Source organism: Gobio gobio (genome assembly GCF_949357685.1).
Source record: "Gobio gobio genome assembly, chromosome: 18".
NCBI classification, from domain to species: Eukaryota; Metazoa; Chordata; class Actinopteri; order Cypriniformes; family Gobionidae; genus Gobio; species Gobio gobio.
The window spans coordinates 36,311,548-36,337,271 of record NC_137111.1 but is presented as its reverse complement, the minus strand read 5'-3'; the positions used below and the strand labels follow the sequence as shown (position 1 = coordinate 36,337,271).

The 25,724-nt window shown below is 41.3% G+C and overlaps 1 protein-coding gene across 3 annotated transcripts; it reads right to left on the bottom strand.

Moving 5' to 3' along the window:
- Positions 1-5,740: 5,740 nt before the first annotated feature.
- Positions 5,741-24,040, bottom strand: gng2 (guanine nucleotide binding protein (G protein), gamma 2). Of its 3 annotated transcripts, none has more exons than XM_079843197.1 (4): positions 23,706-24,040; positions 17,803-17,868; positions 6,768-6,880; positions 5,741-6,654 (listed from the first exon to the last, which is right to left on the bottom strand). In XM_079843197.1, exons 3-4 carry the CDS (start codon positions 6,852-6,854, stop codon positions 6,526-6,528), a joined length of 216 nt encoding a protein of 71 aa, XP_079699323.1. In that variant the 5' UTR covers positions 6,855-6,880; positions 17,803-17,868; positions 23,706-24,040; the 3' UTR covers positions 5,741-6,525. The 3 variants fall into 3 exon arrangements, with proteins under 3 accessions (XP_079699323.1, XP_079699322.1, XP_079699324.1); XM_079843196.1 differs by lacking the exon at positions 23,706-24,040 and adding an exon at positions 23,443-23,579; XM_079843198.1 differs by lacking the exon at positions 23,706-24,040 and adding an exon at positions 18,011-18,588.
- Positions 24,041-25,724: the final 1,684 nt, after the last annotated feature.

Here is a 25,724-nt window from a genome sequence, read left to right as displayed (position 1 = left end):
TCTGTTGCAAGTTCACATACTTAATCTCATGTTTTCTTGTGGTTTATTGTTGAGCTGTCAAGTTGTCATTGTTGAAACAATCAGACTTATTTATTTGTGTCCTTGATGCAATTGTGATGCCTGAAGGTGGCAAGCCAATTCTGAAGGTGGCAAGCCTAGCCATAACCTATGTTTAAATGTTTTGCCACTTGCGTGAGCAAGTAATATAGCTAAATCTAAATTAGGCTACTAGGCTTTATATATATAAAGTAATGAATTGAATAAAACGTTGTTTAAATGTAGTGCGTTTTTAAATGTGACATCTATGAAAGAGTAGGCTATATTGTACCATACAAAGAGAATTGAAATGATGACAACACATGTTCAGTAACAACTTTTGGATTTGAAATAAAAAATAATGAATAAATGCCGTGTTTGTGGTATAGGCTACAACTGCGGATCAGCTGCGCACTGCAAACGCAGCATAGGCCTATGTGAAAGCACAACAGCGTGCACTGCTCCTGCACCGCATAGGCTACATACTGCAACACACCGCATACGGACTGCAGACGGAGTATGTGTGAAACAGGCATAATGTTAATAATCGCATCCATGAACATGCCCTAGTCCCTATCCTGATTCTTTTCTACCGGCTGTTAGGTGAGAACCATATGTCCCAAGATTCTTCACTCAAACATGGCGTCATCAAACTACGCCTTTGTTTTGAATAGGCGACCTCTAGTGGACGGCAAAGTTACATAGTGCACCTTTAATTAACAATTTCAAGGTCCAGAAAAGTATTAAAAATAGTCAAATGTGACTATTGTTAAAATAGTCAAATGTGACTATTGTTAAAATTGTCAGTGTGACTCCAGTGGTCCAACCTTAATTTAATGAAGCGACAAGAATACTTTTTGTGCGCAAAAACAAACAAAAATAATGACTTTATTCAACAATTTCGTTCTGGCCTGTGCCAGTCTCATACGCTGTTTACTGTATCCCGTCGAGGTAAACTCACGTGAACAGTATCGGCTGCCGTAGATCTCGAGAGCACTGCAGTGACTGCACTATTTACAACGGAAACTGCGTTGGAGACTGGCACAGGCTAGAACGGAACAAAGTCGTTTTTTTGTTTGTTGTTGCACATAAAAAGTATTCTCGTCGCTTTCATAAAATTAACGTTGAACCACTGGAGTCACATGGACTATTTGAACGACGTTTTTAATACTTTCTGGACTTTGAAAGTGTTAAATAAATAGCTGTCTATGGAGGGTTCAGAGAGCTCTCGGATTTCATGAACGAAGGTCTCAGGGGTTTGGAACGACATGAGGATGCGTAATTAATGACAGAATTTTTGGGTGAACTATCCCTTTAAGATTCAAGTTTTTTAATGTCGTTGCAGATACCAAAAGATTACTTCCAAGAGTGAATCATGTTAATGACCTCCATCTGCTTAACCCATGAAATGAAAAGTGATATTATACTGCCCCCTGCTGTCACGGACAGAAAGTGCTTCTGCGGGAATAGGATTAAAACCAGAACCAGAAATCAACAGAAAAGGTTTCTCTAAAGAAGGATTCTTCAATAGATATGTCACAATACATGCTTTAAATAGATAAACAAATAAAGAGATTTTCTTTTACATGTTTACAAAGTCTTATTTTAATAATCTTTTTAATAATCACATTTATTTTACTTACAGCACTCCAGTAAGTGTGATTTTGCTTGGACATTTGATCCTATTTGTATAGAACGGAAGTGTCTCTTATGTGTTAGCAGATGTCGTCAATGCGGTCTCCATGGCAATACATCACACTCTGTGAGACTTCACAGGAAGCTGACGTGATGAGTTTGTTTTTTCCTTAAAATGAGGCATCTTGTCTATGTATGTGTCTGGGTCAGGCTCTGAGTCACCGTGTCATTGTATCTTCTCCGATGACTGATTAAGCTGATGTGTTAAAAAATAGAGAGCGATGAAATATGAGTGAAATAAGAAAAAAGTAAAGGGAATTTTTAAATTGGGGTGTGCGTATGTCAACATGATTTATATTTATTTAGCTTTTTTTTCTATGTGTATTTATTTATATGTTTTTGTATAATATTTAATCATTTATTGATAGGTTCTTATGCTGCTACTTATATTTTACTTTGAATCTAATTGTAATAGTAATCAATGAAATCTGAATGTAATTTACAATACACACAACTTAAAGTCACTCCCATATATATATATATATATATATATACCGGTCAGGCATAACATTATGACCTAATATTGTGTTGGTCACCCTATTTTACTGCCAAAACAGCTCTGACTCGTCGAGGCATGGACTCCACTAGACCCCTGAAGGTGTGCTGTGGTATCTGGCACCAAGATGTTAGCAGCAGATCCTTTAAGTCCTGTAAGTTGCGAGGTGGGGCTTCCATAGATCTGATTTTTTTGTTCAGCACATCCCACAGATGCTTGATTGGTTTGAGATCTGGGGAATTTGGAGGCCAAGTCAACACCTCAATGTTGTGCTCCTCAAACCATTCCTGAACCATTTTGACTTTGAGGCAGGGCACATTATCCTGCTGAAAGAGGCCACAGCCAGCAGGGAATACCTTTCCATGAAAGGGTGTGCATGGTCTGAAACAATGCTAAGGTAGGTGGTACAATGTGTCAAAGTAACGTCCACATGGATGACAGGACCCAAGGTTTCCCAGCAGAACATTGCCCAGGTAAGCGACGCACACGCACCCGGGCTGCCACGTGATGTAAAAGAAAACGTGATTCATCAGACCAGGCCACCGTCTTCCATTGCTCCGTGGTCCAGTTCTGATGCTCACATGCCCACTGTTGGCACTTTCGGCGGTGGACAGGGGTCAGCATGGGCATTCTGACTGGTCTACGGCTATGCAGCCCCATACGCAACAAACTGCGATGCACTGTGTATTAGAACCAGCATTAACTTCTTAAACAATTTGAGCTACAGCAGCTCGTCTGTTTAATCAGACAACACGGGCCAGCCTTCGCCCCCCCACATGCATCAATGAGCCTTGGCCGCCCATGACCCTGTCACCGGTTCACTACTGTTCCTTCCTTGGACCACTTTTGATTGATACTGACCACTGCAGACCGGGAACACCCCACAAGAGCTGCAGTTTTGGAGATGCTTTGACCCAGTCGTCTGGCAATCACAATTTGGCCCTTGTCAAACTCGCTCAAATCCTCAAGCTTGCCCATTTTTCCTGCTTCTAACACCTCAACTTTGAGAATTTTTTTAAACTTGCTGCATGATATATCCCACCCACTAACAGGTGCCGTGATGCAGAGATAATCAGTGTTATTCTATTATTCTATCTGTATCATTATATATATATATATGTATCTTCTACAGCAGCAGCATGAGTCTCAAAGCATGGATGCATCCTGCCTTGTACCAACGGTTCAGGCTGCTGCTGCTGGTGGTGTAATGGTGTGGGGTATCTTTTCTTGACACTTCGGGCCCCTTAGTACCAATTGAGCATTGTTTAAATGCCACAGTCTACCCCGCTATAAATTTTATGTTCCTAGAATGTTCTCAGAACGTCCCCACTGGTGTCAAGGACGTCACCTAAGGTTGTCATAATGTGGAGTTCGGGGACGTTATTTGGAGGACCTTCACGGAAAATATACAGGACTATCTCGGAGCGTTTAGGGGACCATATTTTATTTGGAAATTTGATGTTCCCAGAAAATTCTTAGAACATCCCCCATGGTGTCAACGACGTCGCCTGGTCGGTCATGATGTGGAGTTCTTTAAAGGGTTGGGGGACGTTATTTGGCGGACATTCAGGGAACATTCAGGATGTTCTGGGAATGTTTAGGGGACTATTACTATAGGACGTTCCCTCTACACATTCCCATAATGTTTGCAGGATATTTAGAGGACCAACCTACACTCTAAAAAAAAAGTCTCGTAATCATAAGGGAACCTTTTTTAGTGCTATATAGCACCAATTTTGGTGCTTCAGTGGTTCTTCAGAGGTGCTATATAACCCTTCGTGATCCATAATGTGTGTGTTTGCAAATCGCCTTTCTGAATTACCATTGCCTCTTACTGTGTTCACAGACACCAGAGCTTGTTATTTTTATCCCAAAAAATGCTCTCTGCCTGTACAATTCAGAAGCACATATTTATTGCTTCTTAAAAATAATAATAGCTCTGATCTCTGTGAGCAGTCAGGGGCAATGGTAACTTTAGCCACATTAGCCTTCAGCTAACAAGCCGTGTGCTAAAAAGCACATTCACAAAGGCAATTTGCGTACATTCACAAAATATAACTTGTAGTACTTGCATGTTCTGAATAGGAAGTTGGACAAACAGTTGGTATTGATCCATCTTTGAAAAGCAACTTCCAAATCCTGTTTTACTGACCCTAGGGTGACCAAACGTCCTGTTTTCCCAGGACATGTCCTGCCCTGGCCCTAATATAACAATTTTCTATCCATACATACTTTAAATGTGTTGAAATTAATAAGGAATCTTTGAGTAAACTTCGAGTATCATTTAAGTATCTCATTGCCGGGCCAAGTGTCCTGCTCTTCTGTAATCAAAATATGGTCACCCTAACTGACCCTCATTTGCAAAGTAGCCCAGTGTACAATGATTCACACAAACATGTTCTGAAAACATCGAAAACAAGTGTGATGGAAGGACCTAAATAGGACCAACAAATAACTTTCTAGGTTGGTCCTCTAAAGGTCCTGCAAACGTTATGGGAATGTAGTGTAGAGACAAGATATGTTGCAGTGCAGTCCCGAATTAAACATCCCCATCTGACTAACAGAACCGTATGAGAACGTCCTTTTAATGTCCCAAATATCCTTTTTGTAACATTGCTCTGTGACCATAGACTAACCAAAATGGAACATCCCAAAGTCATATCAGGAACGTTATTATATGACCAATAAAGGACCATGTGGGAATATTCTGTTAATGTCCCAAATATCCTCTTTGTAATGTTTGCATGTGACCATAGAATAACCAATATGGGATGTCTACCTTAAGTCATATTGGGAACGTTATTATTATATGACCAACAGAGGACCATGTGGGGACGTTCTTTTAATGTCCCAAATGTCCTCTTTGTAACGTTGCTCTGTAACCATAGAATAACCAATATGGGATGTCCTCCTAAAGTCATATCAGGAACCTTGAACTGCAGCACTTTCATAACCAAAAGAGGACGATTTAGGAACGTCTCTAATGTTCTATTAAGGTTTGGGATTTTCGTCACCTTTAGAGAACCTTTAGGGAACGTCGCGAGAACATCCCCTTCTATGTGGACCTGAGTATTTTTGCTGACCATGTCCGTCCCTTTATGACCACAGTGTATCTGTGTACACTGATGACTACTTCCAGCAGGATAGCGCACCGTCACAAATCTCAAATCATCTCAAACTGGTTTCTTGAACTTGACTGTGAGTTCACTATCCTCAAATGGCCTCCACAGTCACAAGATCTCAATCTAATAGAGCATGGGAGGAGGTGGAACGGGAGATTCACATCATGGATGTGTAGCCGACAAACCTGCAGCAACTGCGTGATGCTATCGTGTCAATATGGACCAAAATCTCTGAGGAATGTTTCCAGCATCTTGTTGAACCTATGCCACGAAGAATTAAGGCAGTCCTGAAGGCCAGTGCTATATAATGTATGGTTTAGGAAAAGGGTGTTGTTTAAATATTGAATATGATTTGTGGTAACCATTTAAAAGAAGAAAAGACGGCACTTTGTCAGGCTTCATGCAGTTATTATTGATATCACCACAAATATCCAAAACATATAGCACAACACAGCTGAACTTGCTAACATTTTTGTACAAAGAGTAAAAAGAGAACTATGCTTAAGACCCAAAAAAGAAAGAAAATCAGTTTCCTGTACAGACAAATAATTTTTATCAGCATCTAAAAGATAGGTATTTCATTTTAAGAATATCTGTCCGAGCATGAATTCATTAGAAAATTTCACTAAACTGTCATTCTTTAAATTAAAAAAAGAGAAAAGTTTTGCTGTACCCACAAATGTCTACATAACGCTGCCTAAATGGTAGGCATAAAGCAATTCCATCTGGGAAAAACAGGTTGCTGAAAAGAAAACAAAGAAATAACACAGCAACTTTAGTAATCCTTGGGTTCTATGATCAGTGATCAGATTAACGATCACATCCCACTATAAATCAATAAAGAAAAAAAAAATGAATACCTCATCAGAACCACAGAAACCTTTGAATACTTGAAAAAATTTCACAACACATCCTGGCTGATCTGCTACAATGACAGTCACTTGTGTTTTTTTGCTGCGCTCCCTCACGAATTTCAACAGATTCTTGTAACCATGCTCAGCTTTGGATCTCAAGGCCACTAGGTGGAGTCAGTGGCTTTAATGGAGGCTCATAGAGAGCTGGGAGAATTTAAGGGTTCTCCACTCATCTCTCCAGCCCTTTTAAAAGATCAACATGTTTCATGTCCATGAGTGTATCCCAGAGGGAGCAGGTGAGTCCATGGATGTGCAGCGCTGGTTACAGGATGGCACAGAAGAACTTCTTCTCCCTGAAGGGGTTCTCGGACGCAGGCACAGGGGACAGCAGAGGATCCTCTTTAGCATGGGCTTCGCAGTATGATGTCAAATCTGCTGCTGCTTTGGAGACCTAATGTTGACGCATGTAAACACATACAGTCACCAAACAATGCTCACTGTGTTTTCACTCCTAACTCCTAAGTTAAAATGTTTATTTGGATGAAATATTCATATTCTTCTCACCTTTATCCTGTCAATATTGGCCTCCATCTTGAGCTGCTCCACCAGTTTGCGAGCCTGAGCAATGCTAGCAGTGTTGTTGGTGGCCATGAGGCTTCCCGTTCAGGCCTGTTGCACTGGAACACAGGTGGAAAAATAAATTCAGTGAATTTGACATGACATATACGGATGAAAGTTCAGTTATGTGTCAGTGTGCATTAACGGTGACTAATTTGATATGTGCAAGTTGTGTTTTGGGGTCCAGGGGCCTGTGAATTTTTTTTTTAAATAAATAAGATTAAAAATGACTGAAGTTGGCATTATTGCTTTTCATTTCACTTTCTAAACACAGGTCAGAAATGAATTACTAAATTAATAATTTTATTTTATTACATATACAAAATAAGACGTGTAATCTTATTAGAAATTAAATATTTTCCACATAATAATTTTCACACTAACGTTGACAAAGTTTGGGGTCAGTACGATTTTTTTATACATTAAATGAATAAAAAAAATGACAGTAAAGACATTTTAAATGTTACAAAATATTTTTCAAACGTGAAATTTGAACTTTCTAAAAATCCAAAAAATATATATAATGTATCACAGTATCCACAAAAATACTAAGCAGCATTGATAATAGTAATAAATGTTTATTAAGCACCAAATCAGCATAGTAGTAAGATTTATATATACTGAATATATATATATATATATATACATTTTTTTACATAAGTGCAAGCCTAGGTGGGCATAAGAGACTTCTTTCAAAAACATTTAAAACCTATTTAATCCAAACAAAAATGTATTAATTTTATAGGTTAACAGTTTTTCTTTTCTTTTTTTTAAGAGAATATTTACTATATTCTTAGATTCCCTTGTAAGGGAATCACCGTGGTTGGTGGTCAATTACCATAAAAAAAATCTGAAATCTGTCACTATGGCAGTGACAGATCAAAGTTTAGTGACATGGTTTGCTTCTGGTAAACCAGCATGGTCTTTCTTATGAACCTGTTTGACCAAGGAAGTCTGCATCAAAAGCACAGATACCGTACCTTACTTCCTTCCAAATTGTCTACCCACTTTTTAGACTCCAAACAAACTCCACATTCATTTAAAGTTCCTCATAGAAGGCCACAACAGTTAATGGCGATATAAATCTTTTTTTTTATTTCCTCAGTTTTACAGACATCAATAATGAATTTAATAAAAATTAAATCTATGTATATATAGGGGAATAGGATAGAAAATATCAGCTTATTATAAAAATGATAGACGCCAATGGATAGTCTCCACAACAAACGCATATGGATGCTTCTTACATATTTATGTAGCTCTGCCATATGGGTATTGATAGCACACTGTGACACACCTGTCATGACTGTGAGCTCAAAGGTCTGTGGTGTATTGGAGTTTTTAATCTCAGTCGGCTCTCCTGCAGCGAGGTTAAACACAAAAGCCTGGTGCTGAGAGCAAACAGCAGGGGGCAGTAGACTATCAGCTGTCACACTGACCTCATTCTAGGTAATGAGCCCAACCCGGCTCACTGAAAGAGAGCAGAAACTTATTTTCCCTGAACAACGTCCAGCATTATTTACTCCTCTATTACCACTACACAAGACACACCTTCCCTTGAGTGTTTAAAATGTGAATCTAATTCAATATACAAGGTTTAACAAGTTCATCACGGTTCATCTTTCCACTTGTAAACCAATAACGCTCGCAAATGTAGTCAGTATCTTGACATTCAAATGTTTATAGATTATGTCCTCACTCTTATCACATTATCTACAATTATATTTCCTGATATTATTACATTATGATTCAACAGTTAACTTAATGCTTCATTTTGTATGCCACTGAAAATAACATGATCAGATAAACAAGGGAATCAGTAACTGTAAATACAGTTATGCCCAGTTAAAGACAAAGGATTCTGCATTTATTCCACAAAATAATGAGAATCCAGACTCCAGTGAGAGCAGCATCTTCATCCTCAGCTCCCGGTAATCTGTTGTAAAGACTGTTTCATTAAACCTAGTGACCATCCCATGCATCTCTGCAATGGACCTCAGTTGCTAGGCAACTGAGATACAGAGCGATCCGACGGCAATGAAACGTTCCGCTCCTAAAATCAAGGATGGAGCTCAGCTCACCAAAGGCAACTTTAGACTGGGGACCCCATACATCTAAGAGTTCAGAGAGGGGACAGCTTCAGCACACTGCCTACCTCTGTAAATCAGGCCTAAAGAGACATTTACAGCCAGACAAGGAACATCAACACAAATCCAGGGTGGAGTCAGTGTTTAAAAGCCATTTTAGATTGCAGTCCCTATTCGTCTTCCGGGAGCTCAAAACTTTACCTTATAGGGGGTCAGAGAGAAGAGCGGATTAAGACACAGGAGGCAAAAGGAGAATGTCAGAGATAGGAAAGAGAATAGTGCCAGTAACTCAAGAGTGTGTAGCCTGCTAATATACAATCCATGCTGAACTAGAGGCTCAGAGATGTGCTAGAGACATCTATCGCCAGTTAATAACACTTTACTATCAATGTAGTCTAACCCAAAGAGCTTTCAAACGAGTCTAGAGGGGTCCATGACAAATTAGTAGAAAAAATAGGCTAATTATATAAATAAAATAAACAAAAAATGTATTACAGTTTTTCTCAGTCGTTTTGGTACATTTCTCAGATCAGAATTGAAATTCTCAAAGCTACCTGTTCAATCTTCACATAATTGTGTCACTTGTGCATATCAAAAAAGCAGTTTCTCATTTCTTTGAACAAGTTGCAAATGCTTGTGTACATCCATGCAAATGATTATGTACAATTCTCTGCTGTTTCCTACATTATCAGTTGCTTATGTCATGTTGATCAAAATGTATTATAATGGGTCTCTGTTGAATAGTCTCACCCCCCACAACATTTAGGCATTAGTTCATAGCATAAGTCTTTACATGCAAAATGGTTGAACAAGTTGTCATAATATGTCAAGCATATTTCTATACATTTCCGTTAGACGTTCACATTTCTACTTTTGTTTTTCAGTTTTTTTTCCTTTGTGCTATGCAGTGCTGTTTTTTCCTTTCTGTATCGCAATGACATGGTCTGTCAACAAATTACAGTACAAACAGTAAAAGCATAAATGTGAATCTTGTCCAGTCTCTTGCATTCAAACTCCCACATACACTAAGGTGTAACCTACAATTTACAATAATTGTCATCAAAATTTTAGCCATATTTATATCAGAACATCCCTCCACAGTTATATTGACAACATGACTAAGCAATTTGACTGTCTTATTCATACACAATGACACAAGGACTTGTCATTCTGATGGCACTGACATGTTCATTGACACAGATATTTACTTTTGAGAGATGAACTAAGGATTTTGAGCAAGAGACTGGCTTTTGCAGGTAATCCATGTTGTTTTGCTATTTGTACGAATTGTTTTGAGAAATGCACTTGCTGTTTTGCAAATGTTGAGGATGATTCGAGAAGTGTACCAAAGCGACTGAGAAAAACTGTAATTAATTAAATAAAATTAAAAAAATAAAAGATGTCAGGCTAGTTAAACATATTTGATTAATATCTTATGTTATCCTGGTAACTTATCTTATGTTTTATAAACATAAGATAAACATAAGATAAGTTACCAGGATAACATAAGATATTAATCAAATATGTTTAACTGCTCGGGTTATGTATATAACCCTTGTTCCCTGAGAAGGGGAACGAGCACTGCATCGGGACGACGCTTTGGGGATGCTCCCTTAGCATCAGCGAATCTGAAACCAGAATGCCAACTAGGCCAATCCGATTGGCGTGCGTGATGACGTCATTGTGACGGCATACCCGGAAGTATAAAAGGGAAGCTGGAACGTAATGGCGGTAGTAATTGCTCTGAAGCATGCGCTCCAGGCGCGCCGAGGTGTGGCGTCGGGATGCAGTGCTCGTTCCCCTTCTCAGGGAACAAGGGTTATATACATAACCCGAGCAGTTCCCTTTCGAGGGAACTCGCACTGCATCGGGACGACGCTTTGGGGAACGAGTACCCACTAGGCCACACCGAAGGGTAGCGCCTGCCCTAGTGTGAAGCCGGAAACCGGGCACAGCTAGGACTGGAGCACCCTAGCACCAGGCGTCGTAGGGAGATCCAGGCTATAAAACCTGATAAAAGTGTGTGGGGTAGCCCACCCGGCCGCCTCGCAGATATCCTGCAAGGGGACCCCAGAAAGAAGGGCCACCGAAGAGGCCATGCCTCTGGTGGAATGAGCCCTCACGGCCACAGGTGAAGGCAAACTGCGCACCTGATAGGCCATGGTAATCGCCTGGACAATCCAATTACTGATTGTCTGAGTAGACGCAGGCAATCCCTTCTTAGGTGAGCCAAAACACACCAACAGTTGTTGTGATCTCCTCCACTGTGCAGACTTCGCCAAATAAACTCTGAGCGCCCTAACCGGGCAGAGTAGGTGAAGTCTCCCCTCTTCCGCCGTCACATGAGGCGGAGGATGAAATGCCTGCAGGACCAATGACCTGACCACCCTTGATGGCACCTTAGGCACGTAGCCCGGCCTAGGGTGTAAGATGGCTTTTACTCCTCCCGGGGCAAACTCCAGGCAGGTCGGCGTTACCGCCAAGGCCTGGAGATCTCCCACTCTCCTGAGAGAGGTAATGGCAAGGAGAAAAGCCACCTTAAGGGTCAGATCCTTTGGTCCAGCCGACTCCAATGGTTCGAAGGGGGCCTCAGCCAATCCTTCGAGAACCACTGCCAGGTCCCAGGTTGGAACTCTGGACCGAGCCGCAGGCCTCATCCTCCGAGCCCCACGGAGGAATTGTACAACCAGCTGGTGCCTACCCAGAGGCCCATCACCCAAAGGAGTGTGGAAAGCCGCAATGGCAGCCACGTACACCTTGAGTGTGGACGGGGTAAGCCCTGCAGAGAAACGATCTTGGAGGAACTCCAGCACTGAAGCCACTGGGCAGTTAACTGGGTCCACCTCACGTTCTCTGCACCAAGTGGAAAATACATTCCACTTGAAGCTGTACAGTCTCCTCGTAGACGGAGCCCTGGAGCTGAGTAAGGTCTCTATCACGTCTGCCGATAGGCCAGCCTCTATGAACCTGGTCCCCTCAGGGGCCAGACCCACAGGTTCCAAATCTCCGGGCGGGGGTAAAATATCGTACCCGCCGCCTGAGATAGGAGATCCCTCCTAAGAGGAATCTCCCACGGCTGACCTGCTAGCAGAGCTATGATATCCGAGAACCAAACTCGAGTCGGCCAACGGGGTGCTACCAGAAGTAGACTGACCCCCTGTCGACGGACCCTTTCCAGGACTCCCGGGAGCAGAGCAATCGGGGGAAATGCGTACAGACGCAGCCTCGGCCACGTCTGCACCATGGCATCCAGCCCCAGCGGAGCTGGATGCGTGAGGGAAAACCACAGTGGACAGTGGGACGTCTCTCGAGACGCAAACAGATCCACTTCCACTGGGCCGAACCTCTTGCATATGGCCTCCACCACCTCTGGGTGGAGTCGCCACTCCCCGGGCCTCAGCCCCTGCCTCGACAGAATGTCTGCTCCCTGATTTTGGACCCCCGGGACATACATTGCCCTGATGGACAACAGTTTCCCTTGGGACCACAGGAGGATGTGATGCGCCAGTCTGCAAAGAGGGCGCAACCTCAAACCCCCCTGCCGTGCCCCAACCAGTGAGGGAGGCGTCTGTTGAAACGGATTCCCGGCAACAGGACGCTCCCAACACTGGCCCTTGGGACAGAAACCAAGGTTTCTTCCATATGACTAGGGAACGAAGGCCACTGCGCGTTACCCTGATCATACAGAATGGATTTCCCCTCAAGGAAAGCCACCTGGTTTACCTCCGTATCAGTACATGGTGGCCGCGGAGGTCCGGGAAAAAGCTCCTCAGAGCTTTGTAGACCGCCAGCATTTCCAGGCAGTAGATGTGCCAGGAGAAATGCCTGGTCTCCCACAGACCTCTCGCAAAGCGGCCGCCATGACCACGTCACAGCCAGTGAGGGAGGCATCTGTTGAAACGGATTCCCGGCAACAGAACGCTCCCAACACTGGCCCTTGGGACAGAAACCAAGGTTTCTTCCATATGACTAGGGAACGAAGGCATCTGCGCGTTACCCTGATCATACAGAATGGATTTCCCCTCAAGGAAAGCCACCTGGTTTACTTCCCATAACCACGTCCCAGCCAGTGAGGGAGGCGCCTGTTGAAACGGATTACCGGCAACAGAACGCTCCCAACACTGGCCCCTGGGACAGAAACCAAGGTTTCTTCCATATGACTAGGGAACGAAGGCATCTGCGCGTTACCCTGATCATACAGAATGGTTTTCCCCCCCGAGGAAAACCCCTTGATTCCCAGCTACCACTGTAAGGGTCTCATGCAGCAGGCCAAGAGATATTCTGTTGGACGCAGCCGCAATGAGCCCCAGCAGCCTTAAACTGCTTCACAGTGATGCTGTGGCCTAGCTTCATTTTAGAGACCAGGCCGCCTGGAAGAACCCGATATTGGTACGCTTTGCCCCAAAAAGCGAACCTCAGGAACTTCCTGTGACACAGAAGGATGGATACAGGGAAGTATGCGTCCTCTTCAGACCCATCGTGACAGACCAGTCCTCAGACTGGATCTGAATCACAATGGAGGAAATGCTAAGCATCTTGAATCTGAATCTCCTCAGAGAACGATTCAAGTACCTCCGGTCTAAAGTTGGATGCAACTCGCCATCCCTCTTAGGAACTATGAAGTACTGGCTGTAGAACCCGGACTCCCTGTCTGGCGGAGGAGCACATTCTGTGGCCTCCTTACCAACAGGGAGTGAACTTCCTGTTCCATTACCCGAACCTTGCCCAGGGACCACTGCCGTCCAGACCACCCCACTGAACTTCAGGGGAAGGTAACCGGACTGCAGTCTGTATGCCCCTTCCTACAGTCGCAGGCCCCAAGCTGATATATTCGGAGGCATAACCATGCGCCGAGATAATCTGCTAAGGGAACCAGCCTCTCGAGGCCGGTCTCGGGTGTCAACCGAGCCTCCTCCCCGACCCCCTGAAGCGGCTTACCGGCAGGGCGAAATCGAGGAAGATTTTCGGTGTGCGTACGCGTTTGCTGGACCACCGCAAGTCTTGCTAGAGGCGGCTGGTGCAGCACGCGTGCACGGGGGAACGATGTGGCCCGAAGCGTACTAGACGGCGGGAACACAGCATCGATTCCCGAAAACTCCACAGGGGAGGCGACCTCGATCGCTCCTACCCGGGAGAGGGGGCTGGCCAGCAGGGGGCCTCATCTAAGGGAGCAGCTCAACAGGGCCACAACCCTAGAGCGGACACTGCGATTAGCTATTGCCTGAAACTGATGTGTCCCGCAGGCCACAAGGCGGCGAGAACGACATCAACTTCAGGAGGGCTCCATCTTAGATGAATATCCAGTTCACAAGTTAAACACGCTTGGGTGACAGAATTAAAGTATCCAACTTATCAAAGTCGGATAACATGACACTCAATTCCTCGGAATTAAATGCCATCATAATCACCAAACCCGTGCAACCTGATCTGAATAATAGGCTGAATAAAAAATATATCTAACTCCTCAAAGTCAGATAATATTTTAATTTAATTCCTCAGAATTAAATGCAGCCACAATAAGGTGAAACATAGTCTGAATGATAGGCTGAATATCTAACTCCTCAAAGTTAGATTATATTTAATTTTAATTCCTTAGAATTAAATGTAGCCGTAATTAATCAGACGACACTGTTTTATTTGTATTTATACGGACTCATAGACCCCGCGTTGCCTCAGCAACGTGGTTCAAGCCGTCATAATACAATTGGCTTTCATCCCTCGAGAAAAAAGCCAAACAGTGTCACACAATACAGTGAAACATGGTCTGAAATGACTGAATATCTAACTCCTCAGAGTCAGATAATATCTCATTTAAATCCTCAGACTTAAATGCAGCCATATCAGACAAATACTGATTTATTTTACTATACGGACTCGTCCGTTAAGCCAACCAGTATCTCATGCACACCGATCGCGTGTGTTCACATTAATTGCAGACCCATAACCTGCGCGCTGCCTTTTTTTCCTTTTTTTTTTTTCCAGCAATCGCGTGGATGGAATCTTGCATATTTAAGAAGTGCTTATGACTTTGACTGCCTCGATGCTGAGTACGTCTAATTCCTCAGAATCAGACCTCTCACACATCGCGTCCTCCGCCCCGGGGGAAGAAGCCGCAGCGCGGGCTTCCACACGGGGAAGGAGAACATCTGAACTGTCAGATAAAGACTGGGAAAATGCCTCAGCAGTCCCAGTCCCGCTGACAGTCCCTCCGTGAGCCCCATGACCAGCCTCGCCGCACCGCCTCGGCGGATGCGGGACCGATCCACGGGGCTCACGCCGAGAGCGGAGCACTCTGAGCGTCAGCTTTCATAATGCTCACAAGCGGCTCCCTCGAGAGCCGCTCGAGCATGCTGAACGCCCAGGCAGTGCACACACAGCAGGTGTGTATCCGAGCCCGACATGTAGCGAGGGCAAGGATGCACACACTGCTTGAACTCTCTCACTTTTTCACACTTCATTTCAATCACACACTTTCACTGACATACAACAGTAAATAGACAGACAGTTTGACAGATAGCGCTTGCTGAAGAGCAATAACTACCGCCATTACGTTCCAGCTTCCCTTTTATACTTCCGGGTATGCCGTCACAATGACGTCATCACGCACGCCAATCGGATTGGCCTAGTTGGCATTCTGGTTTCAGATTCGCTGATGCTAAGGGAGCATCCCCAAAGCGTCGTCCCGATGCAGTGCGAGTTCCCTCGAAAGGGAACTAGCCCGACGTCGTCGTACTCAGATTCTAGTCAGAATATGTCTGATGCTGCTCCATTGGACTGTGATTACGGGGGCGTGTTTCAACCGAACCAGGAAAGAAAATGCCTCTGCACTCAATTGGATAGACCTACAACCAATCAGAGCACTGGAGTAAGTGACATATGTTGAGCGACGCATAGTTGTCAACAGAACTCAACTGCGCGCACGCTGGAAGAAGTAGAAGAAGAAGATGAGTGTAAACAATCTTTGCTGGTGTTGTAAAAAGAATTTAAGGATAAACGGAGTGCTTTCCAACACCATCAGCATTTTGGAGAGAAATAGTAAAGGTGATGCGTATATGAACAAGTTCTCCGTTTAGGATTAGAACGAATTCAACCCAAGCGCTCTTTGGTGACGTGGATGATGACGTTACTGTTTATTATCTGTCCATCATCGTTTAAAGCCCTCCCTGACAATGTGATTGGTCCGAACAGCATAGTTGCTCCACAACGGATCAGGTCCAGACCGAACTGCCTGACCTCAAATGTTGTGCATGGGCGGGGTGTTCGGCTGGCATCCAGGCTAATGTTTAACAATAATTTATAAAACAATTACAGATTTTTAAAAATATTACTGAATGTCTAAAGTCAGAAATCGATCCCACTTCACACGGATAAACGAAAAGAACCAAAAACGCTGTATTATGCATGCCAGGCCAGTAGTTGGTGATGTCACTGCATGCCTATAGACTGAACATGTAATTCGCATGACGTTTACACAAAGACGTTTTGAGGCCCCCAAAACACTGTTGTCATGTAAAAGAAACGGCGAGAGAGTAGGAAAAATTTACTGAATGTCAGAAATCTTGGGATTAATTGCAATTATTTTATTCTATTAACAGCCCTGGTTTATAACAGAAAATATATATATATCTGCATACCACTTTGTGGGGGAAAAAATAAAATTCTCCATAAAACTCTATAGGCACTTCAGTTTTATACATCTAATATTACTCTTATAGGGGGTAGATATTTTTTCTTTCCAATAATTGGTTAATGTAGTAGTAGCTACAATATAAAATGATAAAAGTCACATGTTAATTGGTTTCATTGTGCTTTGGTTTGGTTTAGTTGTAGTTCCTCTTTCCTATGTTCTCATTTTCCGCTATGCAACTAAAAACACTATTTAGTTTCCATGGTTTTTAATTAGTTTCCACCTGTTCCCTGTTCTGTTGATTAGCTTCGTGGTCATACTCAGATTCTAGTCAGAATCTTCAAAATGTTGTGGGTGGGGCTAAATTTGGCTGGCATCCAGGCTATTTATGCTGCCTTCATAATTGTAAATACTAGTTTCCTAGTTCAAAAATTGGACATGAACGCCCTCTCAAGTCAAAATTTGAATGCGATGAGCTCGTAATCACAACTTCAGAATTGGGAAGTAGGAAATTTCCGATAGCATGTGAAGGCAGCATTGGTTTTCCTCAGTTCCTTATCTAGTGTTACGTTGTGCTATAGCGGAAGTGCTTTGTTTCTCTCTGTGTTTATTGAAAGTCAGTTTAGTCATCTTCCTGCGGGCTCCCCTGGATTGCTGCAACTTAACTGTGACAATGAAAGTCAATTATCAGAATCAAAAAGATGTTAATTTTCACTGTAACTTCATGCACTCTCTTTGACTTAAAAAAATACAAATAAATATCTCTATTGATTTGTTCATCAGATGATTCTCAGGGGGTCTATAAATCAGCATGTATATATTTTGAAGAGGTACAGGGGGAGCTCATTTAATTTGTATCCCCAGAGAGTGGGCCATATGTGTGCCATTTACCCAAGCCTCATTTCTACAGGAAGGCCAGCAGGGAAATGGAAGTGCCACTGCAGAGAGCATGTGAGAAGTCTGTTATAATGTAACACAACAAGAATAATCAAGGTGTAATATCTTGTCTCCATGGGCTGAAAAGGTTCTTCTTAATGGAACATTCTAGAAGAAGAATTACAACAGAGCAAACGTGTGAAAATGGATGGCCTCTGTATTACTGCAAAAACAGTGCTATGAAATTTGAAAAATGGCGTGAACATTGATAAACCCAATAATGGTTCACAAACTTTTATTAGTGCGGGTGTCTTATCGCATATCTTTTAGAACTGCATACAGTGGGTGACGTGTGTTTTTTTCTTTTGCATATTTTCTTTCTGGTTCTCACCTTATTTTTGACTCTTTTCGCCTTCTGCCCGTTTTGAGTTCACCTCCTGTGGTTTGTCTTCAGCCTCTGTTGAGAAAGAAAGCCATGCAGTTAGACTCCATATGTTCTATATTGTGGTTGTAGCTCAAGGCCTTTTGCAAGCATTTGTGAGCATGTGTATGTGCGAGTGTGTGTGCATGTGCTGGTTGAAGGGTTTAGAATGTCACACCTTTCCCAGACTGTTTGCAGTGAGAAACATTCCAGACCTGACTGAAGTTTATCTTATGTGCCTATACAAAAGCCCAGCCTGCGCAATTGAAACAAAAACAGCTGAACGACTGACTTAAGATAACACAATCAGTTGAGCAATATGATTCTTTTTGTAAAAATACAACCGGGTTCAGTAGGACGTTGGTTTTCCTGTATTTTCATCCCACTTTCCCTCTGTCTGTCTCTGTCAATGTGATAAATGGGCCAATTATTCTGCTGGAGAAGCTCTGCAGATGCAGGGAATTCCACTATTGTGAATCACTTCCACACAGAATGTTCCAGCAACATTTAATCTCTCCACGTCTCTTCTGTCTCAGTGGACACAGCACCACCAAAACATTTAGACAACATTAAGGTCCACCGCAAGTTGGAAATGAGTCACTCTATTGCTGCAATCCTTCGTTTTTGAACAGAATTAACACACTCGCACGTAGTTTCACTGAAAGTACAATGAATGTGATAACGCAGGAATGAGGAACAAGAGAAGTAGCCTCACACTTTTATATAAAACCCCCGGTCACATGTCCACCTAAGAACAGGACAAAGCCTCCAGCTCACTGCTTGTTTAATGGCATACTTCCAGTTTTACTAAATGCTTTACCTGTCTAATGTCTCTTGACAACATAAAGAAATGATAATAATCTTAATAAACAATTGTATGGAAAAAATGTATGTTGGTTTATCATGCTTAATTGTGATGAATATTGCATAAATGATAGTGGACAAAAAAGCTACTTAAACTTATTAAACTCATGCATAATTAAAATTTTTATCCATAACCCTGCTAGAAATAGTGGTAATTCTTTTATTCAGTATTTTGACATACATCCGCGTAAGATCGATTATCGAAAAGGAAACAAATGTAGGGTGGGGACTTCAGTTCAATTCATTGGGTGTTGATTGGATGGAGGCAGATCTGAATGTGAGCTTGCAGTCGATTGTAGGAAAGGAGCAGGGTTTAAGGAGACTAAATGATTGGAAATGTCCGGTATAAGTCACCAGATATCAGGTTTCATAGGAGGTCTTTTTTTAATTACGAGGTCAATAAGATCAATGAATCAGTGAATTTCCATTTCATGTCAACTTTAAATCAACTTGATTTGAACAAGGCTCTTAAACCAATAAAAAACACCTTGAAAAAATAACAGTAAATTATCTAAGGCTGGTTTAACCCTTAAACGCATACCTCTGGTATTTAGTGACCTCATTCACAATACCTCCTCCTCATTCATTTTTCAAAAGTAAGACAAGTTAAACAATATAACACTTTTTTCTTTATAAAAGACAGCCTGTTTTCCCATTAATAAAAAAAAATGCTATAGGGTCACTAATGAACCGAGGTGTGTAACAGTGTAAGTATATTTTTTATAATTTTTTTTACAATAATTGAATCTTTGATGACTGAATAGGTGCAATCCACCTTTATTCCATCATCGTGTGGCATGTCTGATACACAATGATGAAGTGACGTTTCACTAATAGTTACTGCAGGCAGAAAACAAAAGAATAGGAAGTATCATCAGCAAAACTTGAAATGGCTTAGCGATTTACTGTAGAGCAAATACTGAACACAATCAGATATTAGTGTCACTGTCACTTTATGGTGGATCTGGTGAAGAAGCTGTCCAGAATTCAAAATATTGATTTTGAAGATGTTGAAAATGATTTTGAGAATGGTTTTGAGAATATGTTTGAGAACGCGAAAAGGAGCCAGATGCTGAAGATACTGGAAATGAGCTCTGATGATGGTATAAAACATCTGCTCAAACTGAACACTTCCAAGCTCCAAAAGGTAACCAAATATGCTTTATTTTTGTTACTCGAATATCAGGAGAGTTTCATTTTATCGTAACAGGTAGAGATCCATAGACACAGTTCGGGTCGCTTTAGACCCGAATATCAATTATCTGCTTCTTGCTTGTTTCACAGCACTTTCAAAGTGAAATTGAGAGTGGCGCTGAAAGCAAGTTCAGTTTCTCTGAAACAGATGACCATTAATCTGGCAACATTTTATTAGACCTAAGTTGGTTGTTGTATGTATCATGTCAAGGGTAATGCTATCTATATACTGGCTGAAGCAACAACCTTGCTTCTCCAAGTCTTTGAGCTCTTTTAACGTGACTCGTCCCGAGTGCTTCGCCTCTCATCAAATGCAATACTGTACTGTACCAGGTGAAATTTACAACGTCAGAAAATGTAGGCTATTAGTTTACAAATCATGCACTATGGTAAAGGTGTCATAACAGTACTGTGCAAAAATAACACTTTATTAATCAATATTCTGCTCCTGTAATCACAATTTGTCCACTAGTGTTCAGTTCAGCTGGAAACTGCAGTGAATCGTCTGAATAGGTACATTTTTGGAGTTAGAGGAACGTTTTCCCCAGTGAACTCTGTCTCTCTGGCGCCTATAACGTCTGCCACACACTGGACTGGAGAGTCTGTCAGAACAATTAAAAACCTCCCATGTAAATTTGACACAAGCTACCACTCTTCAGGTTTAAATATGACATGTCTGTGACTGAATTATCCAAATTCCTCTCTGGTGTCGGGGTGCTTTATCAGACTGTAAAAAACAGTATGTTCTCATGTAAGATTCGGTCTTATAAACATAAGACTATACTTCCCCTCATGTGTTATGAGTTAGAAAAGCTAGGCCATTCTCCATAAACTTACTGATAGGCTAACACTCATACAATATTCAAAAAGTCTTCTGACTTTATTTCTTTTTTAGTATGAGTTCATAAAACACTACCAATCTAAACTGATTTAAATACAGGATGATATCATTCAGGATTTTCAAGACTTGTGGTTAATGAAACAGGAGATTGTGTGTGTGTGTACAGTGGGTTAAAATGACTTCCTGCAGAATCTACCACTTAGCCAAGAGCAACACCCAAGGTTCCCGGAGAGTTAACAAAATTCCAAACATCCGGGGCTGCATTCTCTACTTTCAACAAAGTCATGTTTATATACTGAAATATACTCGCATACACAGTTCTTAGTGTCCTCTTATCAATAAATACACAGCTTTTCCCTCACTCTGCCACTTGTTGCTGATTCAGAGTTTTCAGTTTCACTGAAGATAAGAAAGTAGCCATAAAAATGTAATGTATTATACATAACTTTATGTTCCAAACCCTTTTATAGTTTTATAAACACTTTTACGTTATACAAAATACAATTTTGTTAGTTTTTATACAAAGTAAACTATTTACATTTTCATTATAAAGTTTATATTTGTATTATATTTTGTCAGGTTTTTGTACGGAAAGTAGCACATACAGACACATACACTCAAACATATAAAACATGATGTGACATCAAACAACTTCCAGCTGTAATCGCAAAGAAGGTGGAGAAAGATGCCTGGTGTGAATATTAGTCAGTGGTTGAGTCTACAAACAGAGCATGAAGTCATTTTCTCCTTGTACTCTCTCTCTCTCTCTCTCTCTCTCTCTCTTTACATACATTCACTCACTGCCTCTATTGGAATGGAATATAAGGATGAAAGAGTCTGGCTATGTGTTTTTCAGGCAAGAGTGGAAAAATAATAAATGGAAGAAATGAAGTTCAGCATTGAACAAAGATCTTTGTCTCTCCAGCTGTTCATACTCACACACACATTCTTCAATATGTGGTTTACAGGGACTCCCCAAAGGCATAATGGTTTTTACAAACCGTATATTCTATACCCCTACACTAGCCCTACCCCTAAACCTACCTATCACACAAAACTTTCGGCATTTTTTGAATTTCAAAAAAACTGCATGTTTGAGCAATTTGGTATATGGGGACACATGAAGTGTCCTCATAAACCATGTTGTAATGCCCATGTCATTATACACATTTGTGTCCTCATAAACCACATATACATGTGCACACACACACACACACACACACACACCACCAGATCCGCCCACATTGAACAGTGATGTGTGCTGGGTTTGCTCTTTTATTATTCACATCTATTCAGTGAGAATTGTAATAATGAATGTAAGCATTTGTACAGAGATTTTTTCCTCTCTATAAACATACACAGACCACTTATGTACATACTACATACATCTATGTACAGTATGTACCAAATATAACTAATAATTACATATGTAAATAATTGGTTTTGTGTGATGTATGAACATTGTTTACTGTGAGTGTGCATTCTGATTGTATGTATAGCATGACTTAGATTAGTATTTTGCACCATAAGCAATTTTTTTCCAATAAATGTTTGTGCATGAATGCCATAGCTTTCTTTGAAATTACAGTTGTAAAATTAGCAATTATTGCAAAGTATAAACCTAATAAATGATTAGTAAAGACAACTGTTATAGGACTCAACAGTGTTTACCTGTACACACACAGTTTTCTGTTTCCTTTTTCCTGCTCTTAGTTAGTTACTCATTGTTTGATATTATCATTTGCACGGTTGCACCTGATGTTCATTTGATTGATTTGTTCTGTGTATTTAAGCTTTGTTTCCTTCTGTTCATTGTCATTTCTTGTTGTGTGTCAACTTAGTTGTTCTGTTGTTAAATAAACTAAAATTGCTGCATTTAGATACTTTTTTTCCTTATCATGTCAACCATTGTTTGACACTAACTAGTACTATTAATGTATTCAGATTAGAATTTCTGTGATTATAAACTCTGAACATTGTTTAATGTATGTGAGCTATAGAGTGCTAAGCAGACCCTCCTGCCATACTGTTGAGCGGAACCTTCCGCAAGAACGAGCACTGTTCTAGAGTCATCATCAGAATTCTCTGGGGACTCCTAGGGGATTCCTCTTAAATATTCAACCCCCTTTCTCCTCCTGCCATTTCTCCATCACTCTCTTTTCTCTCTCCAGCATCTTCTCCCTCCCCTCCCCCATGCTCTCCTCCACTTTCATCCCCCCATCTCTAGCAGCATTTACCCCAAACAGATGCTCGGTGCTCCTCATACGCACACCTGACCAAAAAAGGCATTTCTGCTCTGATTACAGTGCGTAAAATTACAAAACTCTGATGCGTACTAACAAACACATCCTCTTGTAAATCACAAGCAAACATATTCGTCCCCAGAGCAATTTAAGACTGATTTAGACTGACACACATGCAACGACTGTGGACAAGCCTTCCGTCCATGCAAGACTAGTCAGATAGAACAAACACACCCATCCACACATTGGAAAAAACACTACACATCTTACAATAATCTAGTGCAGGTGTGCACTAAAAATACACAAGTAAACACACACATACAAGATAAGAGTAATTTTTTCTAAATGAAAAAACAGATGATTTCATTTAGACAGCTTGCCCCACTGACACATCTTCACGCCTGTCTATTTAAACCTCAATCTGGTATTTCTAAAGGAAATGAGCCCATTAAAAGATTTTCTACTCACCTCCTCAGTGTGTGTAGAATCTTCAATAATACAAGAGCAGTATTTAACAGTAGCACACATACACTCCTTGATATGACACTCTGGCACCCACACATACACACACACACTCTCTCACCGCCTGCTACACCAACCCAGCTGACAGCCTTCCTCTCGCTCCGCCCATCAACTAGTGGAATCGCTCAGGAAGCCAGCTGAAAGCCACTTCCTCTTGCTCCCAAACACACACAAAGACATTGTTTAAAAAGAAAAACAAGATTATTTACCTGCTGCCACCCCAGTCAGACCATTTCGCTGGCTTGCAGTGCTGTGATTTTAGTGCGTTGATGCTGGTGCACAGCAGTGTGTTATTTCTGCTCTCTGGCTCCTGAGCATGCATGTGCAGCTCAGCACGGAGGTTCTTGCACAGAGCTGACAAGGAGCACAGATAAATATCCACAACTGCCCCTCCCCCAAAGCATGTGTATGTGTGTCTAAAAGAAAGAGAGCGAGAAAACCTCCCTTTCAGAGTCATTGTGCACACACACACACACACACACACACACACACACACACACACACAGCCTGAGCCCCTGTAATCAAAAGCTTAATCTTCAGTCTCACAATATTAGAGCGACAGAAGATTAAAAAAGGAATTGCAACTGGCAACTTTTCAATAAACACACATACACAGTGGCGGCTGAGGTGACAATGTGTTACATAATTGCAGATTTGTGTGTAACTGTTGCTATTCTATATTTGGAAATAAAACAGTTACACTGTCTGGTGTGTCTCTCTTGAGACCACTGAGTCTAGGTTTTCCACTTTGGGATCCCATTTGCTGCATGGTCACCAGCATATGTTGTGTTTTGGATGCTGGTCTTTGGCATTGGGATGCTGCTGTGCTGTTGTCACCACCAGGCCTCCTAACTAGCTTCACCAGCTTGACTCGTGTTCAGCCAAATTTCATGCTGGTTATACATACTATTCACTGGTGAACATCTCGGTTTTGCTTTTGCAGCTAGAACAGCATCAAACCAGTATTTTCTGGGATAAACCACCATGGTGGTCTGAGCTGCTCTTTTCTATGGGAGGCCATTTTAGCAATTACAAAACAAAATTGTAACTGCAACTTTATATGCCACAATGTGACTGTTTATCGTATTGTGAATTTATTTCTTGTAATTGAAAGTTTAAATGTTGCAATGTGTCTATATCTCAAAATGACATTTTTAGTTTTTTACTCTAGGGGATAATCAGACTTACTTTTCAGAAGGGTACAGTATCGTTCGAAGGTTTGAAATCGGTAGGATTAAAAATGTTTTTGAAAGAAGTCTCTTATGCTCACCAGTAATATATTTTATATAAGTTAATATATTTTAAAACGTAATTTATTCCTGTGATGCAAAGCTGAATTCAGTGTCACATGATCCGTCAAATATCTTTGTAATATGCTGATTTGTTCCTCAATAAATATTTCTTATTATTATTATTGTTGACAACAGTTGTGCTGCTTAATGGGGATGCATGTTCCGTACATTTAGATTCATGCTTTAAGAAATAAAGAGTCTGAGTGGAAAAACTGAGAAAACTAATTATTAAGTAAAAGTGGAGTGATTTGGGATCAGCCATTGTGAGAGGGGTAGAGCATTTGTTGGGCTAAACAGCTTTAGAGGAATTTAATAGAATTAATTTGTCAGTGATCTGATTACAGTTTCATTATGTGAACTAATGGAATCATCTTACGGAGTTAACCCTTTGGATTACTCACTAAAACAGAATTACATTAATATTCCCACCCATCAACATCACCACAAAACGCGGCGTTCAGTGAAATAACACATTATTATTTCGAGTTTAAGATGCAATTGAGACTGAGAGAGAATATGCGTATGTGCATGATTTCAATTCTAATTTGAGGCCATCTGGTGCCTCCAGTAGCTGCTTGCCTGCCCCACTGCCCCATGGGATTACCATGAGGATGTCAGTGAAGCCACTATCACCCAGATCTCAACACAAGCTCCCTGCACAAAGATGTTAATCAATAATTTATACTAATGTTTTGTTTGTGTACTCAACAAACACTGAATTTGACATGAACACTTGTTCAAACGTTCCTTGTAGACAAATAGAAATAACTGCAGCACTTGCTTGGCATTCAGTGATTGGCTGGCTTCCTGAATTGAACTAAAATGACAAACTTTTACACTACAGTTCAGTATCATACTTTAAACACATGGAATAAAAGATACACTCAAAAGTTTGTAGTTGGTAAGATTTGTAATGTTTTTGAATGAAGTATCTTA

Bases quoted from the DNA above. Each gene is read 5' to 3' on its own strand.
- gng2 (XM_079843197.1), bottom strand. From the start codon at position 6,854: ATGGCCACCAACAACACTGCTAGCATTGCTCAGGCTCGCAAACTGGTG. The intron at 6,655-6,767 runs GTGAGAAGAATA...CGTCAACATTAG, and splicing joins CCAATATTGACAGGATAAAG to GTCTCCAAAGCAGCAGCAGA.